The following is a 19,069-nucleotide window of genomic DNA, read 5'->3' on the forward strand; positions in this document are numbered from 1 at the left end:
GTCTTTCTGCTCTCTACAACACTTGACTGTCAAATGCAATGCCATCCTCACACGGTGAAGTTCCCCAAGTCCTATGTGATCTGAGAAATCACCCAGGAGAGCACCAGGTGAATGGAGCTTTCCTATAGGTAGCTGGAAGAGATTTGGCTAATAATGTTTTGAGCGCCAGGAAAATTTCTAGCCCTCTTTCGTTCTCCACCTACCATATTTACTCCTAATGGCAAAAACCTTTGCTTCTACTCTTCTACTCCCCATTCTTGAAATTCCTTTGACAACCTTCATTCTCCAGCCAAAAACAGGGTTAAGGTATAAATAACCCTTCCACTCCCTCTGATAACACCCTAGTTTGGGACCCCATTTCTTCTTAAGTCCTAACTTTTCCTGCAAGTAATAATCCCCGATATTAATAAGTTATCAAGTGCTTATTCTTTATTCTATCCTATAGCCCTTACAATTTACTGCTATCAGATCAATAATTCATTTTCATATAGGCATCCTTGTAATAGCAAGAACACTGAACTTGGAGTCAGAAAGCCTAGATTCAAGTCTCTAGGTTCTGCATTTACCACTTATGGGATTTGGAGTGAGACACTAAAACTCCCTAGACATCAGTCTCTTCCTCTATAAAATAGAGACAATAATACATCTCTCATAAGCTCTGGTGAAGATTGAAAGAGAGTATACATATGAAAGGAATCTATAACTGCAAAGCATTGCACAACTGTAAAACAGTATTAAGATATTTATAAACTACTTTGTGTGTGCCATTCTTCTGTTGAACAATTTTCAATAACTCTTCATTCCCTGACAAGTCAGATACCTTACTCTAGCATAAAAAGTTCTTCAAGATTGCCCTGACCACCCTACTTTTACAAATTTATTCCACTCTGCTCCCTTACTAAAACCCAGTGTTCTAACCAAATAGGACTGGTGTATTTGATCTCCCCATACAGAACAAAATGGTGTAGTGCGTTTCTAATTTTATACCTTTATTCATGCTGTTCATTGCTTTACCTCATTTTTTTCCTCTCTCAAAATTCCAATCATTCTTTTTTTACCTGGCCAAATCTCTCTTGATCTCCCTTTCTCCTATGTCTTTAAGATCTTTCTGTGCTGCCTCTAAACTTACTTGTATCTTTCTTATGACAGTTGTCAAAATATTTGGAATTCTAGTATTGCTTGATGCAGAGACCTTCAGTAAGGAGCCTGGATACAGCTCTGCAGTGAGAGTCAAATAACAAGTTCTTCATGTGATTTTGCAGAAGTCTCCTTAAATGTCCCCCATATTAAAACTAGCCAGCCAAGGGACACCTAGCTGGTTCAGTTGGTAGAACATGTGACTCTTAATCTCAGAGTCATGAGTTCAAGCACCATGTTGGGCTTGGAGCCTACTTTAAAAAAACAAAAAACAAAAACTTAACCAACCTAGACATCTAATCAAGATATGAATGCAAAAGAAACGTAGAGCCCATTAATTGTGGTAACTTGGAATAAATCAGTAAAAAAGGTGGTTTGTTTGATGACTAATAAAAAAGAAAGTATACCAAGAACAAGAATTCCTGACATTGTTTCTCTGATACTGTTCAGTAGCAGAGGCCCCATTCCTTTGGGTTAATCAATATCCCATCTATTGGTATGTTGGGCAAGTCATCAGGGCAAACAATATTTTTTGAGCTTCTACTAGGTGATAGATGCTGTCCTGCATAAAAGTTTAGGCAAAAAGATATGTTACCTTCTCTCAAGAAGGTTATCGAATGGGTGTGATAAACCAAGAGAAATAATTTAAATGAAATATGGTCAGTTGAAAATAAAGGGAAGGGAGCTTAATCCAACCTCAAAATATTTAGAAAATCTTGTAAAGTGATATCTCTGGACTGAATCCTAAAAGAGAAATAAAAATTAGCCAGGTGAATAAAGCTGGGAAGGGCACTTCAGAGAGAGTAGAAAAAACTGCAGTCTACCTCAGTAGTAGAATTGAATACTTCAGACTTGAGGAAAGTGACATAATCATCCAATTAACATCCCCCTACCTCCCGCACTGATTTTGTGCTTACCAAGCAATCTTATGAATAAAAATTGGTCTCCCATGTTAAGGAATGTGGAAAGAGTAGATGACATGAAAAACTCCACCAAATTATTACTCTCTATAAATTGATTGTTTGGTCTCTTCTCAATTTCTTGTGAATCAGACTAATATAAACAGAACGAAGTCAAATCACACTGACAAAAATCACATTCTGGACCTGTAAAGCCGAAGTGACTGGGAGTTTTGGTCACCAGCCAAATACCACCCTCCTAGAGGCTGTCTGATTTGGGCTTGTGAGCATCTCAAGCCTATTTACCTGACTCCTTCTCCATGGTTCTGTAACTCTAGGCACAGCAGCTCCTGCATAGGTTACTGCAATAAAATAAATAATAATGCTACTAGCAACTGGCATGAATACTTTACTAGGTGCTGGGTACTATGCTACGTGTTTTGATGTGGATATTTCATTTACTCCACATACAACTTGGTGGGAAAGATATACAAAGCTGTGGGAAGGATGAGGAAATTAAGGCTTAAAGAAATGAAGTAACTTGTCCAGGTTCACACTGCTAATAAAACAAACGGCAGGGCCAGAAATCAAACTCCTATTTGTCTTCCTCCAGACCCTGGGCTTTTAAGTACAATTTAGCTGGCCTCCTTTCCTGCCTTCAAGTTTATTCTTCAAATTGCAAGTAGAGTGATCTTTTTAAAATGCAAATTTGGCTAGGCCACTCCTTTGATAAAGCTCCAAAAAGGTTTCCCATTGATTTCAGAACAAAGTCCAAAGTCCTCTCCATGGCCTTCCTTGGCTGTGTACAACCTGATCTAAACTTCCCATACTACTCTTTTTCTCTCTGTGTTCCTGCCGGGTACTGCTCTCAGTTCAGTAAGCTTACCCTGCTGTTATCCCTGCCTAGAATGTTCTTTCCTGTTGGTACCCAAGGGGGTTTTAGTTTTTGTTTTTGTTTTTTTAAGATATTTATTTATTTATTTATGACTGAATGAGAGAGAGAGAGAGAGACAGAGCTGGGGGAAGGACAGAGGGAGAGAATCTCAAGCAGACTCCTCACCTACAGAGCGCTCAATCCCGAGACCCCAAGATCACAACCTGAGCTGAAACCCAAGAGTCGGACGTGCAACTGACTGAGCCACCCAGATGCCCCTGTACCCAATTCTTATTCCTTTGAATCTCATAACCTTCCAAGGTACAACTTGCCTGAACTCCCTCTGTCACATCCCCGCTCCTCAGATTTTTGGGTCCCCTGTTATCCCTGTGGCAAATTCTTAGGACAATCTACACTTCTTACTAGCTCCTTTCTCAATTTTAATTAAATAAGTTCTTGTGTAATTGTCTATTTCTGCTAGAATATAGGTTTAAAATAAGCAAAAACAATGTCTGTAAAATTTACCGCTATATCCTCAGAGTTTCCTGCTGAGCCTAAGATATAATAGGCACTCAAAAAAATCTATTCATTAATATGGTGTGTATATATGTTGGTATGTGCGTATATGTATGTGTTTGTGTATATATATATGTATGTATATAGGTACACATTTATAATAGCGTATATAGCATATATTATGTATGTGTGTATATGTGTGTGTATATATAGACATATACATATATATTACATAATATATAGACATATACATTACACAGCCATAAAAAAAGATGAGTTGCCATTTGCAATGACATCGATGTTCCTAGAGTATATTATGCTAAGTGAAATAAGTCAGATTTAGAAAGACAAATACCATATGATTTCACTCATATGTGGGATCTAAAAGAACAAATTAATAAACAAAACACAGAAACAAACCTGTAAATAATAGGAAATAAAATGGTTTCAGGAGATGGCGGCCAGGAAGAGGGGCAAAATGGGTGAAGGGGAATAGGAGACACAGGCTTCCAGTTATGGAATGAATAAATCACAGGAACAAAAGGCACAGCATAAGGAATGTGACTGATGATATTGTAATCGTGTTTATGCTGACAGATGATAGTTGCACTTGTGGTGAGCATAGCATAACAATTTTAGAGAATTTGAACCACTATATTGTGCACCTGAAACTAATTGTGTGTCAAATCTACTTGAAACATTTTTTTTTTATTGTGCCATGTCCAACAAACAACAAATAGTCAATATTTATCCAGTACATGCTGTCCTAAGCATTTTACATTTATTTACTAATTAAATACTACAATCTATTATAGAGTTACTGTTTTTATTCTCATTACGGGGGGAGGAAACTGAGGCATAGAGAAGTTAAGTAACTTCTTTAATGTTAGGTACCATTAAGTGGTGATATTGGAAGATGAGCCCTGACAGTCTGGTTCCAGAGATCAAGCTTTTAACCACTATTATATATTCTTCATAAATATCTCTTGCATATATTTAATGTATTAGAAAAATATTTGGATAGCAACTTACCTCCAACTTTGATCAATTTCTTGTGTCACTGGTCTTTAACACTAACATAGGCAGACAGGGAAGTTCCTTGAGCACTTTTTCCCATTGATGATGCATGTTGTTGCCTAGATGAGTACAGATTCCCATTAGTGGGTAAATGCCAAAGTCAGAGTCCTTCTGAAGGGCAGGCGTCCATAAGGGGAACGACATTGGAAGAGGGGGAGGTAGGGCAGAAGGCAACAGAAGTTAAGGCTGGTGCATCCAAACAACAATTTTGCCCTAAGCCCACCTGGGTGAAAGAAAAAGTTGGACCATTTGTTTATAACAGGCCCCATGGCTTAGTAAAAATTACCATGGAATTTAATTAAAATCAGAGAAGTTAGGTTCTCTCCCTCCCTCCCTCCCTCCGTCCTTCCTCTCTATTTCTCAAATCATCTCTCTCTCTCATTGGATGATTGAGCAAATCATTAAACACCAACAAGCCTCAACTTCCTCACATGCACCATGGAAGATTTTAATAATAATGCATAATAATAATTTCTATCTCTTCTTTTCAGTCCCTTAAAAGTATCTTCTGATGAATGATCGTTGATATTTTTGATTGGGAAAGGAATGGAAATATATCACTTGTGCATATATTAAACTTCTAATTATGACAAAAAATAATTTCTATCTCATGGGATTTATTTTTCAAGGAAAAACTAAGATTTGCCAGTGAAAGTACTTGGTAAACTGTCAAGTTATATGTGCAAAAGCTAGTTGTGACTGGAGGGTTTTTTTTGAACTTGTAGTCTTAGAGGAGTTTGCTAAAGAAACCGGCATCAAAATGACCTACTTTTCACTGTTATTTCTCTTGAGGGCTGTGAACCTCCTCTTCCACGAATCCACCCACAGAGAAATCCCTGTCATATGCAATTGCAAAGTTCCATATTTATAAAGACACATTGACAAAGTCTTGCCTAGAGAAAGGCCACATAGGGCTAACAAGCTGCCTTTGGAAGAACTGTGTTATAGAATGTATAAATGTCTTCCAGTTTCTGTGATTTGTTCTAAGAATGGTTTACTCAAGGTTAAAGTAACATGCTTTCTCGAAATGTTGCACTCTAACCCAGGTACATTTCATTTACCAGATATTCATCAGAAGAAAAGAAATACCTTTGGACATAAGAACTTACAATGAAAAGAAAAGTATTGCTAGTAAAAGGGAAAAAGGTCATAACCAAGACCACCAAATAAATAGGCCAATAGCCACAACTTAACACCTTGAAATAAAGAGAGGCTGATTTCCATATGTATGAAACTGTTTTGCATTTTAACAAATATTGCACTGTGAGGAGCAACGGAGGAATGAAATAAGCCTGCTAACTTCAAGGCACAAAGAACCTAGAGAAGACATTTACAGGGTTAGAAGCTTGTGGCTAAAGCTAGAGTCATAAGCTGAATACAGAGAATCCAATTAATACACGCTTCTCACTTCCAAGGATCAGAAGAGTGGTTTCTTAGTTTCCCTGATGAAGGACTTCTTTAATGTTTTTTTCCCCGCTGTGGAATCCTTGCTTTAGAAGTTTTGTCTACAAAAACAAAAACTGTATTTAAGGGTAATGATTAGTCTATCAAATTCAAATTTTAAGCTGTTTTCTAGAGCCTATTTAATGCTATTTCAGTTATTATGGTATTCACAAATTAAGAGCTAGGGAAGGTCTTGGGATACTTTTCCTTTCAATGTCAAGGGTTTCCTTTAATTTGGGGTTTAAAAGTGTGGATTTTCTGTAACTCTGTGTTCCGTGTTCTGCCTTCACAGAGCACTCCTGGTCCTGTGGGGGAAAGCTCCATGCTGCTTTGCCCCCATACCCATGTGTCATTGGGCCATTGCGTAAGGTCATGGTGTAGTTTGGATACTGATCAAAGGTACTCAGCCAGGTGATGGGGAGAGTTGAAATTCAGCCCATGCGTCACTTCCCAAGCTTTCTGCCCAAAGGCTGTGTCTGCCAAGAGAGGGCACATTTTTCTAATTTTCACCAAGGCAATGTATTTGGGACAGGGGGCAGGGGTGGGGAGGAAGCTGCTAAGGCACCCAGTTTCACAGATGGACCATTCTGGAGAATGGGAAAGGCATTTCTTACATAATCACTCAATGCAATGGACCATGTTTTGTTGGTTGCTGTAACACCCAGCCCCTAGCATCAGCCTTGGCATATACTAAATACTCAGTGTATTTTGTGGAGTGAATAAATAATCAGCTCTCTTGTACAGTTCTCTACAGCTGAAGGTCCACTGACTGGTCTGGTGTTATCAGTCAGGATTCAGTGAAAGCAGAATGATATATCAGGCCAGACCTATATTTTAGAAGTGAACACCAACAAACTCTAACCCAACCAAGAGGCAGGTCTGTCTGAGGTCAGACAGTGGGAGGGACACTTCAGGATTTCATGGCCACTTACACATGCTCCTCTCCCTAGGACCAGGCCAAAACTCCACCCAACTCAGCTATCAGATATGTGGCAATCTATCTGTAGGAAAGTGACCAGAAACAGGGAGAGGGCTGGGGATGGGGGCCCAGGGCAACAAAAATTTCGTGACACATGCCAGCACCGTATCAAACATTGGCATGGGTTGCTTCCCTTAATTCTCATAGCTGTTTATGTTGTCTTCCTGTTTTACAGGTAAAGAAAGGGGCGTAGCCAGGATACTTACCTTGTCTGAGGTTACACTGCTAGGAAAGGAATGACACCGTCAGGATTTATGAACGTCTGGGTCAGACTGCCATGTGAATTTTGAGTTCGCAGGAGCATGCTGGTCTATGCAATATAAACTAACATTTGGGGGAGGTGTTTCTCAGCTGTGCTGGATTTATTCGAATTCTGTTGATACCCATTGCTATAGTTCAACAAAAGGAAAGGAAATGGGTGTTTTTTTAAGAAATACTGTTCTTTGTTTTTTCAAGTGGGCTTCCCTAGATGGGACTATCTGTTGAAAGCATGCTTGGAAAATCGGAAAGATGGAGAACAGTGTGCAAATCACAAGTGTTAGGAGGCATTGAGTTTTCATAAAATGAACACATTCATGTAACTAGTCGTCAGAGGAAGAAATGGACCATTACCAGTCCCTGTAGAAGCCCTCCCATCCCTGCTAAGTCCCTTCCATTCACTAGCCCTCCACAGTCACTAGTATCTTGACTTCTGATATTGTAGATTCATTTTTGCCTCTTTTAAACTTCATATGTGGAATCCCGTTTTTATGCACTTTGCAATATCTGGTTTCTTTTGCTTGACATTTATATATATTAGATTCATCCCTTTTGTTGCATGTGGAGTTGTTCTGACGGATTTAACTACTACACAACCTTGCAAATAACTACCAGCTCTTCTACTGGGAAGAGTTAATTGGATTATGTGAGGCAGCTAAATAAGAGGTTATTTACATTTCTTTTCTGTGTGCTATCTTTGGGTAGAAAGTGGAATGACTAGATTGATAGGTTTTTGATACATACAGAGCTATCTTAAAATTTCATTTAGAATGATCCCTTGTATCAGGAATCTAAAATAATAAAACAGATAAAAAGTGAGAGTAGAATGGTAGTTGCCAAGGCTTGGGGGAAAGGGGATTGGGAAGGTGTTGATCAAAAGGTCCATAGTTTCAGATATGAAAGTGAGTTAAGTCCTGAAGATTACTGTATAGCATGGTGCATATAGTAAACAGTAATGCATCATATACTTAAAAATTGGTTAAGAGGGTAGCATCCTATGTTAACTATTCTCGTAACACATGCATGCACACACACAGAGGGAGGGAGAAAGCTTTTGGAGGTGTTGGTTAAGTTTATGGCATTGTTTATGATGACAGCTTCACAGGTGTATGCTTATCTTCAGACTTATCAAGATATACACATTAAACATGCAAAGCTCTTTTGTATGTCAATCATATGCAATAAAAAATGCATTGAGTTATTGTTTGTAAAAAATTTGTATTTGGTCTATAATGTGATGCTTGCACTTGCTGAATTCTCATCTGCATTAGAGTTATGATACTTAGGGTTTCAAAGTTTAAATGATATAGGTGTGGAAGCGGCCTCTGTCTCCACTTTTCCCAGAGATCAGTGGGAAAATTGCACTTGCCTACACTGAGTGAGGGGCCAACTCTTAGGGCACCTGAGGTCTGTTATTAGCTGGGCCGCTAACTTCATTACTGCTAAAATCTATTTCCATGTTTTCCGGCTGTGAGGAGTTAGCTCTTTGTGGCCAGGCTGAATTTTCTCATTACCCTTTCCCATCCCATCTCTGGGTCTGTCCTTTCCCACACCTCTCTCTCTCTCTCTCTCTCTACACACACACACACACACACACACACACACACACACACACTCTTCTACTGGCTTTGTGTGGGGAAAAAACTGGGGAAATTGGAATGCAGGGTAACCATTAGCTGAATTGGAAAAGTATTAAAACAGAAAAGGGGATCTCATTGACCGAGGAAAAGAATATAACTCAACAGTTGTATCATATGATCTCCATGCTCATACATGAACAGACATGCTCATTAATAATGGAGATCTTAGTAAAAATGTGACATTTTACATTTTTATCATTTCAAATTTTTGCTTCTCTCTAATTCTCTCCAAGGTACCTATATCCCATCTGTTATATAATAACTGTGATATTGACATAACATGCACAATACTTAAATGTCAGCAGTCTGGTTTTGTGTGTATTCTCCTATTGTACCTTTCGTGTGAGAATAGGGTAAGTCTTCTTCTTAACCCTCATTTTCAAGATAACGAAATTTAGTCTCAGCACACTTAGATAACTTGCCTTAGGTCAGCCACTGAAGCAAGACGAAGGACCAAAACCACACTGGGTCTTCTGAGTAAATACTGCGCAGCCTTCCTGTGCTACTGACTGCGTTAGATACAGCAGAAAAGGGAAGAGGAGACTCAAGAAGGTGACAACATTTAAGAAAGCAGTTCCACAATTTTAAATAGAAAATACCCAAGGGTAAGACACCACTTTAAATCAGCATTTTCAGGGATTCGTGCATTTTTAGTGCAGAGCTGAATCCTTTAGTTCATAGACCAAGATACGGTCTTGCCAGGAATCTTGCTCTAAATAATTCAACCTCTGACTTCTTGGCTTGTGCCTTAAGGTAAATTCGAGATAATCATACCTCTTTGGTGGCTATCACAGAGATGTTGCAAGGATAAATGTGTAGTATGCTTGGCGCTCCTTTGAGAAGAGGGCTTTATGAATGCCACATATTATTACCAGATTAATATTAACTATAATTATTTATCCATCCTCTCTCCCTGTTTCTCAGGGTCAAATGCAATACCTACCAGACTTACAAGAGGAAGTAAATGTTCCTTTTCCACTCTTCTTAGAGGGAAGGACACATAGGAGGTTGGGTCTCCTTGTCCCTTTGGAAATTTGTGACAAATAGGGTCAACCCCATGACTCTACGTGGTCCCATCACCCGCTCTTAGCCCCTTGAGACTTGCTTCTGTGGCATTAAGCATTGTTTCTTCTCAGAGCCATCTTTGCAAGACAGGAATTGACCAGCTTCAGGGCAGGCAGCCTGTGCAAGGTGCAGAGAGCCCCACATCCAGCTGGGCCATTTGCTGCAGTCTTGAATTTTATAATAATTTGGTCTTTGATCTTGTGCTTGGAAGTGAAGTCTGAGGGGAAAATAGAGTATACGCCAGTGGCTTGGAGCCTTGGCTCATATGCTCTCGTATCTTCCTTCAGCCACTTGCCTGCCTCCCCTGGACATGTTCTCAGCTACCCGTTTCCCAGATTCCCTGGCACCCCAACTCATCCTTATCCTTGCCATCCATTCACAGAGGGGCCCTGGGTGCAGGTGCAGAGAGGGTCTGAGTTGGGCATGTGTGACTTGCCAAGTCTCAGATGGGGCATGGTAGCAGCCATCCTGGACTGGGCTGGCATCTGTACCAGGGGAGATGGGTTATGTCTTGGTGTGAGGGAGCCTCTTGTCCTACCCTGACCTAGGTATCTAGTATGCCTCAGTGCAGAGCTTGTGGCATCCTTAGGAACTGACTAGCTGCTGTGGAGCGAGGCGTCAGTACTGTGGGGAAGAGAAATGTCCAGCTTCCCCAGAGCATCAGTCTGGCAGCTGGTGGTTAAGGGTACCCCCGTAACTTGTGAACTGTCTGTTGCCCTAGTCACCAGATACAGGGCCCGGGGTCCTGTGAAGTTCTGCACTCTTCTCATGGTATCCTTATGCCCGAGGGAACACAATATCAGAGAGAAAATAAAAGACAGCAGACCACGCATTAATTGTGCTGAATGTGCCATAATAACGTAAGATGTCAACAATAGGGAAAACTCAGGGTGGGTTATCTGTGAACTCTCTGTATTTGCTTTGCAACTTTTCTGTAAATCTAGAGTTATTCTAAAATAAAAAGTTTATTTAAACAAAAACACACAAACAAAAGACCACCATGACAAGGTGAGAGAGAGAGACTCCCGAAGAAAGAAAAAGAGCTTCATACTTTCCTAAATTCAACAGCACCTTCCCTGCTGTTTGAACAAGGAGCTCTCCCCATTTTCATTTTGCACTGGACCCTGCAAATTATATAGCTGATTGGGCCTGTAAAACCCTTCTTGGGGTGCACAAGTCCTCTCTCTCCCATCCTGTTCCTCCCCACTCCCAAATGCCAGGCCTCTGGGTTACTGGATTACCACTAATAGTTACACTCCTATGTATTGCTCATCTACTGAGAGCTGGCTACCGTTACCAGAAGCTTTATATACTCTGTCTCTAATCCCTTTATAACTTCATGAAATAAGTATTCTTATCTTTATTTTAAGATGTAGGAAACTGAGATCCGGGATCGCACTGTCAACGGTAGAAGAGAAACTCAAAATACATGAGTCTCACTCCAAAGCTGGTGCTCTCTCCACAGTCTACAGATGCCCCATTCAGTCTCTGGGTAGCCAAGTATTTGCAGGCTGCTCAGGCAGGCACTTTGGTCTCTGTTCCTCTGAATATTTACCGAGTATCTGGTAGGCAGTAGGGTCTAAAATAGGACACAGAGTCTTGACTATATATTAAGAATCTAAAAAGGAGGGGCGCCTGGGGGGCTCAGTCACTAAATATCTGCCTTCAGCTCAGGTCATGATCCCAGGGTCCTAGGATCGTCCCTCATTTTGGGCTCCCTGTTCAACGGGGAGTCTGTTTCTCCCTCTCCAGCTCCCCCTGCTTGTGTTCCCTCTCTTGTGGTCTCTCTCTGTCATTCATAAATAAAATCTTTAAGAAAAAAAATAAAAGAATATAAAAAGGAACAAATCCTCAATAACTTCCATACTAACTTCAAAAAACTTTCCCTTAAAAAATACTGTAGCTACAAAGCAAACTGAGGGTTGCTGGGGTGAGGGGGGTCCAGAGGGGGCGGTGGGGTTATGGACATTGGGGTGGGTATGTGCTATGGTGAGTGCTGTGAAGTGTGTAAACCTGGCGATTCACAGACCTGTACTCCTGGGGATAAAAATACATTATATGTTTATAAAAAAATAAAAAATAAAATAAAAAGATAAAAAAAATCAAAGGTTAAAAAAAAATGTAAAAAAAAAAAAATACTGTAGCTGACCACAATAAGAAAGGGCAGTAGGGTAAGGGCCTGTCACATCCACTGGCTGGTCACGGGCATGTCACTACTGTACCAATTCTGGGAGCTCACCTGTGCTTGTGCTGGGTCACAGACCGTTGGGTGAGCTGTGCATTGGTGGATCTTTGAAATATCCTCCTCCTTCCTAGTGCTTCTGCTGCTATAATTATTGTAATTCCATTGTCAACCCTGAGTGGAAATTGGATCCCTTTTTTCCTTCTCCTTGAAGGGAAATGGAGTAGATCATCTTACAGTCCTTTTGCGTTCAAAAGGTCATTGTCCGTTCAAAAGTCCATTCAAAAGGCTCAGAGCATCTTAGGTACTGACAATCAGGGGTTGTGATGCAGAAGACACCAAGGTAGTAAAGCCCAAGTAATTGGGAAGTAGTTGGACTTTTCCTTTGATGAGAGGCTGGGGATGGGATGAGAGGGTTCTGGCAGTGGAGGAAAAGCTTCCTGGGAAGAAGTGCTCTCTGGAAGGAACTGGGGGCGGGGCAGTTGGGACACACTACAGAGTAAGTGATGAGATTCTGCATGTTGAAGCAGCCCAGAAAGACCGAGGAGGGAAGAGAAGAAGGTATGTGTAAGTCTGACTTGAGATGAGTTTTACTGAAAACACCTCAATTCTCGTCTGCACATTTTTGAGGAGTGTGAAAAAAATGGAGGAAGTCACCTCCAGTGGTTTTGTGGCTTTTTAAGTATGACATACAGGATATTGAATATTAACCCCACATTATTCTGAGGTGTATGCATATTTGAGGGATAGATAAAACATCTGTTCTCTGAAGTGTGCATCTGTGGACAAGCAATCCCAGTCCCCTAGGGTCTCTCTTATGCTAATTCTCTTTTCTGCTTGAAATGTGAGCGCCACACACAGAAAATGTCAAATAATAATAAAAGGGTATGTGGTCTCCCTCAGATTTCTGTGTGAACATGGGAAATATGTATTCTAAATTTGACAGGAATGTATGCCATCTTCTCTGTAATAGAATTCCATACAAGATTTTTAATTTTATTAGTGCCTATTGTGTGTTTGCATCGCAGAAAGCTTGATGGAATGAATGAATGTTGTTCCCCTCAAAATCAGGTACGGATGCAGGACAGTCTGACTGACTTTTATCACTGTCTGTAGCCTCGTTCATTCATCCAGCATTCATAAAGTTAATTCAGTGTTTATTAACATAGAATTCTTAAGTCAATAGTCTTGAGTATTTAGTTTAGACTCACAAACGTTTGGGTATGGAGTGACATGTGACCATTCAGAAAGAGCTTTATTATCCAGCAACAAATTTGATCTTAAAAACAATATTCTTTGAGTGGACCACCAAGAAGTATTTCCAGAAAGTCCTGTGTCCCACAACCACAAATCAGAGCCCCGGGGGCTTTCATCGAAGTGAAAATCTGCAGTGTTCACATCAGGCTCCACCTGAAAGTCCGGTTCAGAATTTCCCTGTGACCCTGGCAGTTGCAGAAGAGAAGTTTTAAGCTTTGTTTAGTATAACAAGAGCTGCCTACTGGGGCCAGTAAACGTGTTCCTGTAAAACTCTAGTTTCTCTCAGACCCACTCCTATCAGGGAAACCTCATCTTGCCTTTCCTTAAAGGAGGGATTCAGAAGAGGGGAGGAAGAGCCTACACCTCTTGCTTGCGTGGGTCAGTGTTTGCCGAGTTAAAAGTTCCTCCAACATGTACACATGCCCGGGAATGAATGACTGTGTAGCCTTCCAACGCAACTCTGGGTCCCCCGCCCCTCCCAAGTGGTCGACGGTGTGTGTTTCGTTTCGAAGAAAAGCAGAATGAGAAAAGGCTTTCCTCATTTCTCCTCCAGACTGCAAACACTCAGAAATGACATCACGCACCCTAAAGAGCCCCAGGATGACTAAGGCAGCGAGAGCCTGAGAAAACTCACTGCTTCTGCCTTTAGTTTTAGGACGCATGTATGCAGATGAGCTTCTAAGAGATGGTTCCCCGCCTCCTGCCTCAGAGGAAGTTTCTTGGTAGATCGCGGACACCTCATCCCCGCGTGGGGGGGGGGGGGGGGGGCGGGGGGCGGTGGTGAAAACTTGGCACCAGCCGTCGCGGGCAGAGCACCGCGGTGATTTGTTCTCCCGGTGGAGAGAGCTGGAAGGAAGGAGTCGGCGCGCAAATAATGAAGGAGCACGGGGCCACCTTCAGTAGCTCCGGGATCGGCGGCGGCAGCGGGGACTCGGCTATGGACAGCCTGCAGCAGCTGCAGCCTGACTACATGCCTGTGTGTTTGTTTGCAGAAGAATCTTATCAAAAACTAGCGATGGAGACGCTGGAGGAATTGGACTGGTGCTTAGACCAGCTGGAGACCATCCAGACCTACCGCTCTGTCAGTGAGATGGCTTCGAACAAGGTAAGAGATGACCGCTTATTCCTGAAAGCGACCCCCCTCGCTCCCCTGGGCTCCCCTGGCCTCTGCCTGCGGCCGCGGTGCATCCGAGGACACCGGCGGTCAGAATGAGTTTGCTGAGCTGCCTCGGAAGATTCTGTCCCCAAATGCCACCCTTGGCGAGTGTCTGGATGCTACAGCAAAAGTTAAAAAGTCCTCCGTGTGCTTGAATTCCCAGAAACCAAACTTCTTTGTTATTGATGTAGTTGGGTATATGTTTAAGGTGAGAGGGTGCTTATAAAGCTTACTGGTGAACAAATGAAACCCCCTTTTTAAAAAAACAATGGTCAGGAAGATAACATCGGAGTGAATTCGTAGGGTAAATTGGATAACACTTTACATTGCAATCAGGTGTTAGACATGTTTTTTGGACAAGAAAATAATGTGACCTCGGTATATCAGTGGAGAAATGGTTCACCCTGAAGTTTTGTAAATTCCGAAATTATTCTCAGAAGGACATTCTGGGATTTTCTGACATTTCTTTTGTGATGCTGGCATAACCTAAGATAAAAAAAGAAAAAAAGAAACAATATACTTTATCTCCAAAAAAGAAACTTACTTCGTAGAAGTTTGCTGCTTTTCAAAGTAGAATTATTTGAAATTAAGTTCCACCCGTACTGCAAAGAAATAGTTTTGTTTACAATCCCCAGACAAAACTTAGTGTGGAAGAGTTTTAATTATCTATCATTATATCATTTGTTTAATTAACGCCTGGGTTTAGAGTGCTAATTTATGTAGTGAGAGTTGCTGCTTTTGTTTGTGCCCCCCCGCCGAGAATGTTAATTTTATAAATATATATGATGTGTGTGCATTTATGTATATACTGACTGCTTTGTTTTTAGTGGAAAACCTTAACTCTGTACCCATATAAGTACACATTTTAAGAATCCCCAATCATCCTAGCCTGAGGTATTGTCTTACTGTCCTATGGTTCTGGGGCCGGGAAAAGCTTTTGCTCCACACCTGCCAACATGCCCTTTCCAGCCCCGAGGTTCACTAGGGAATGTGTGTCCCTCTTCTCTTTTTCCTAGGGTTAAAAGTATCACCTTCCTATCAAGGCTTATTGGTTCTTGCTCACAGGATCTGAGCAGAGGGAGCTTTGCGTCCTTAGGAGATCTTGAAGGGGGCTACTGGTGGAGGAACGGACTCCTTTTACTCTTGTTTCTTGGTTAACAAAAGGACAGAAAATGAAATAAGTCTCTCAAATTTTAGTTTAGGTTCAAGTTGGAAAAAAGAAGAAAAGTTTTGAGATTTAACTATTTGCTGACTTTTTTCTGAAGTTCTCAAGTGAAAGCCAAAATTCTGGGATTTTCCAGACTGTTGTAAATCTCAACCAACTGCTTCCCCATGAGGAGGGCTTAACTGCGTAACTTCTCCAAACCACACTAGATTCCAAGTGAAAAGATTTTCACACATGCTTTAGCCTACTTTGGAACATGAACAGATTCTCTATTTACTGCATGTTGTGAGCATTGATACCCATTTGAGATGTAGATTCAATATTTGAGAGTAGTTTTTCAGCAGGTTTTGCTATAAAAGACATGCTGAACTTTCTTCTTGAGTTGCTAAGATAAAGTAGCCAACTAATTCCAGGAGAGAAAAAAAATTCTCATTGAGAAGCTGCAAATTGTCATTATTTTTCATTTTGAGTGTTGATGCCTTGTAGATTCTGATCAGGTTTCTGTCTGGAGTGCTGAAATTAAACATCATCTGTTTTGCAAATTTGTTTTAAAAACTTTCCATATTCAGTGTAATGGTCAATAAGGCTCCAAGACCAAGGACTGTGTAAGTCCTGCTGAGAATTCCAATCACTCAAGGCTTCCGCTCCTCCTTTATGGTGTCCTATGCAGGAAGCAATGAAAGTTGAATAGAGCTAACCCTAAAGGGAGAGCTAACCCTTCATCCAGACACAGTTAGCTTAAGGAGAAGGCGTGCACCTACTTTCTGCAGCTACAGTGGAAAGGTTGCAGGGCAAAGCAATTATCCAGAGGAGGAATAGTGCTCAACTGACAGCTGAAGTCATTTTCATTTGTAAAAGATCTCTTTCTCTTGTTACTTAGCAACCATCCCCCCCCCACAACAAATCCTGATTATCCATATAATTGTTTCAGGTAAAGTTTAATCTATGGCACGTATAACATAATATAATAAGAATATTTTTGTGGCCACCAAAAAGAAATTGATCTATATCAGTTTTGGGCAAGGTGGGGGGGGGGACTTAATTACTTGTGGTAAAAATAAAGTCCCACATTTAATTTTGAATGTGGTTGAACTTATTTGAACATTCCATCCAAGTCACTGTTTAAAAATATCATCATCATCATCATCATCATCATCATCATCATCATCACTGTGTAGTTGTATCTGATCATCTTTTGCTTCCCCTCACTGAACGAAGGAGCCATGGCAAATCTCTGAGTTACAGACATGGAAGGGAGTCTGAGGATATTCTATACAGGAAGTATGTGAGAAGCACGGCCTTTGGAGTCAAAAGATCATGATTCAAATCCTGTGTCTATTATTTATTAGCTACTTGACCTTGGCTAACTTACCTAACTGTTCTGAGTCTTAATTTTTTCATCTGGAAGACAGGGATAAAAGTGGTACCTACCTTACTGAGTCACCGTGAAGATTAAATGAGATAATGCATCTGAAACATTCAGCAAGGCACCTGCTGGGTAGTAAAGATTCAATAAATGAAGACTTCTTAATAGCAGCCACTACATCTTTGCAAAATTATATGCCCTTAGTTTTGATCAGCTAAGTAAGTTACTGAGTTTTTACCTACTCAGCAGCGGTGATGGGAAAGCCAGTGCTTTGCATGGAGGATGTTTGGGAATGTGCAAATGGTAGAGAGTTGACTGTGCCCAGTGCAGGAAAAACAAGCAGTCTTTCATATTTACCCCATCTGGGTAGGGTTGTGTGTTTATTGTTTTTCTCAACCCATTTATATTTTGAAGAAAATTGTGACTCAAAGTTGATAACTGGTTTTCCCAAGTACATTTCAGAGTCTGAGAGGTAAGGAACTGTTTCTGTGACCTATAGAAACATAGTCTCCCCGTAGACCCCAATTTCCTTCATTTCTCTTAATGCTGGCCACAGGCCAAATGGAATTACAGGATTATAGAGAAAGATGCAGCCAGCCGGGTTAATATTATAGGTTGTTTTTCCCCGAAGATGAAATAAATTCAGCAGTTTTACGAGGCAATGACATTGTTTTGCAAGATGAAAAGGATGTCAAGTGAACCTTCTGCCAGCAGCCCAAGTTCAGTTAGACGTGTTAGAACTGTTTTCTGTAATGACAATTTGGCTTCTTAGACTTGTTCATTAATATTTGTTTCAACTTTTATCGCCTCCCGAATTAGAAGAATTGTCTTACACTTCAGCCGAAACGCATCAGAGCATGAGTTCCTCGGTGACAAAAAAGTCAGATGTTTTCAAAACAGGATGCTTTGGCTGTGCATTATAAAAAGAGGAACGGAAAGAGAAACAGTATAGCAAGGAAGAAAGCAAATAGCCCCAGCAGGATCCCCAGCCCAACAACGGCATAAACACTGACCTATCTTCCTGACCTTCCCTGTGGCTCAGTTCCTGACCTCGTGTCACCAAAGCCAACCGACGTCATTGGAGGAGGATAGGAGGAATGGCACAGCTGCTGTGCGGGTGACTAGAATTTCCTGTCTCCTTCCTGACAGACTCCGTCAGGAAAGTACAGAGTTGCAACAACAGTGGCTGAGGAAGGCCCAGCACAAAACAATCCCAGTGAGGCGTAGTTGGGAGCTGTCAAGGACAGGGAGTTTTACTCAGGAGCAGAGTCTGTCGCCTCAACTTTTCAGGGGAAAGTGTCAAAGGGGTCATTTATACCCAGCATGTTGAAGGTTTTTCAAAAGATGAACATGCTGTGGTATTCAGCGAGGAGCTCTGTTCAAGCAGCTTGTCACTAGCCTGACTTCCCCACAAACACTCTCCGTTCTCCTGTTCTTTCTTGACCAGCTTTGTCCTGGGGCTGTTTTTATGTGTAGGACAAAGGTTTTGGGCCCTCTGTTGGTGAAAATGCAAGTTTCATTGTTGAGAAGAGCAGTCCTGCATATTATCAGTAGTGTCTTTAGAATGAAGCCTCAGGACCTAGCCCTTCAGTCCAGGTTTGCTAAGGAAATCTTTAAGATATTAGACGGGGAGATAGAAGGTCGTATTTCTTTGAAGGTATCTTGAAGTCAGCGGCAGATACCATCAAAGGGGAAGTGAGTCCTTCTGGCCACACAGGTTTATTTTTCCGGTTCTTCAGGTGTGTCTGTACCAGAGTATTGAAAGTAAAGGCAGATAATTGCCTGTGCTCTTGGGTGGGAAGGAATAAACTCATATAGTTCTATCAGCCTGGAGCCCCTCAGGACTCAAGCTGCAGGATGCTGGAATATGACCCTGATAGGCTGTTTGCCCCGCACTTGGGCGAGTCACCTTTTCTTTCTAACTGAATAATCAATAAGTATGGGAAATGTCGGATCCAGCAGAACCAAGAAGGGAATAGATCTTCTTGGTCAACAGGTTCCTCTCAGAGCTATGTCAGGAAGATAATAGGCAGGTGACTAATCATTGGAGGGGAT

General features: G+C 41.2%; 1 protein-coding gene across 2 annotated transcripts in view; it reads left to right on the forward strand.

The window, feature by feature from the left end:
• LOC111143034 (phosphodiesterase 4B) overlaps window positions 1-19,069 on the forward strand; it is a 571,923-nt gene that overhangs the window by 515,985 nt on the left and 36,869 nt on the right. For both annotated transcript variants that reach the window (XM_022496458.1, XM_022496459.1), the window contains one exon: window positions 14,320-14,432. In XM_022496458.1, coding sequence (XP_022352166.1) covers window positions 14,320-14,432 — 113 coding nt within the window. The remainder of the gene's footprint in view (window positions 1-14,319; window positions 14,433-19,069) is intronic.

This window comes from Enhydra lutris, unplaced genomic scaffold (assembly GCF_002288905.1).
Source record: "Enhydra lutris kenyoni isolate GAN:26980312 unplaced genomic scaffold, ASM228890v2 scaffoldscaffold9, whole genome shotgun sequence".
Lineage (NCBI taxonomy): Eukaryota > Metazoa > Chordata > Mammalia > Carnivora > Mustelidae > Enhydra > Enhydra lutris.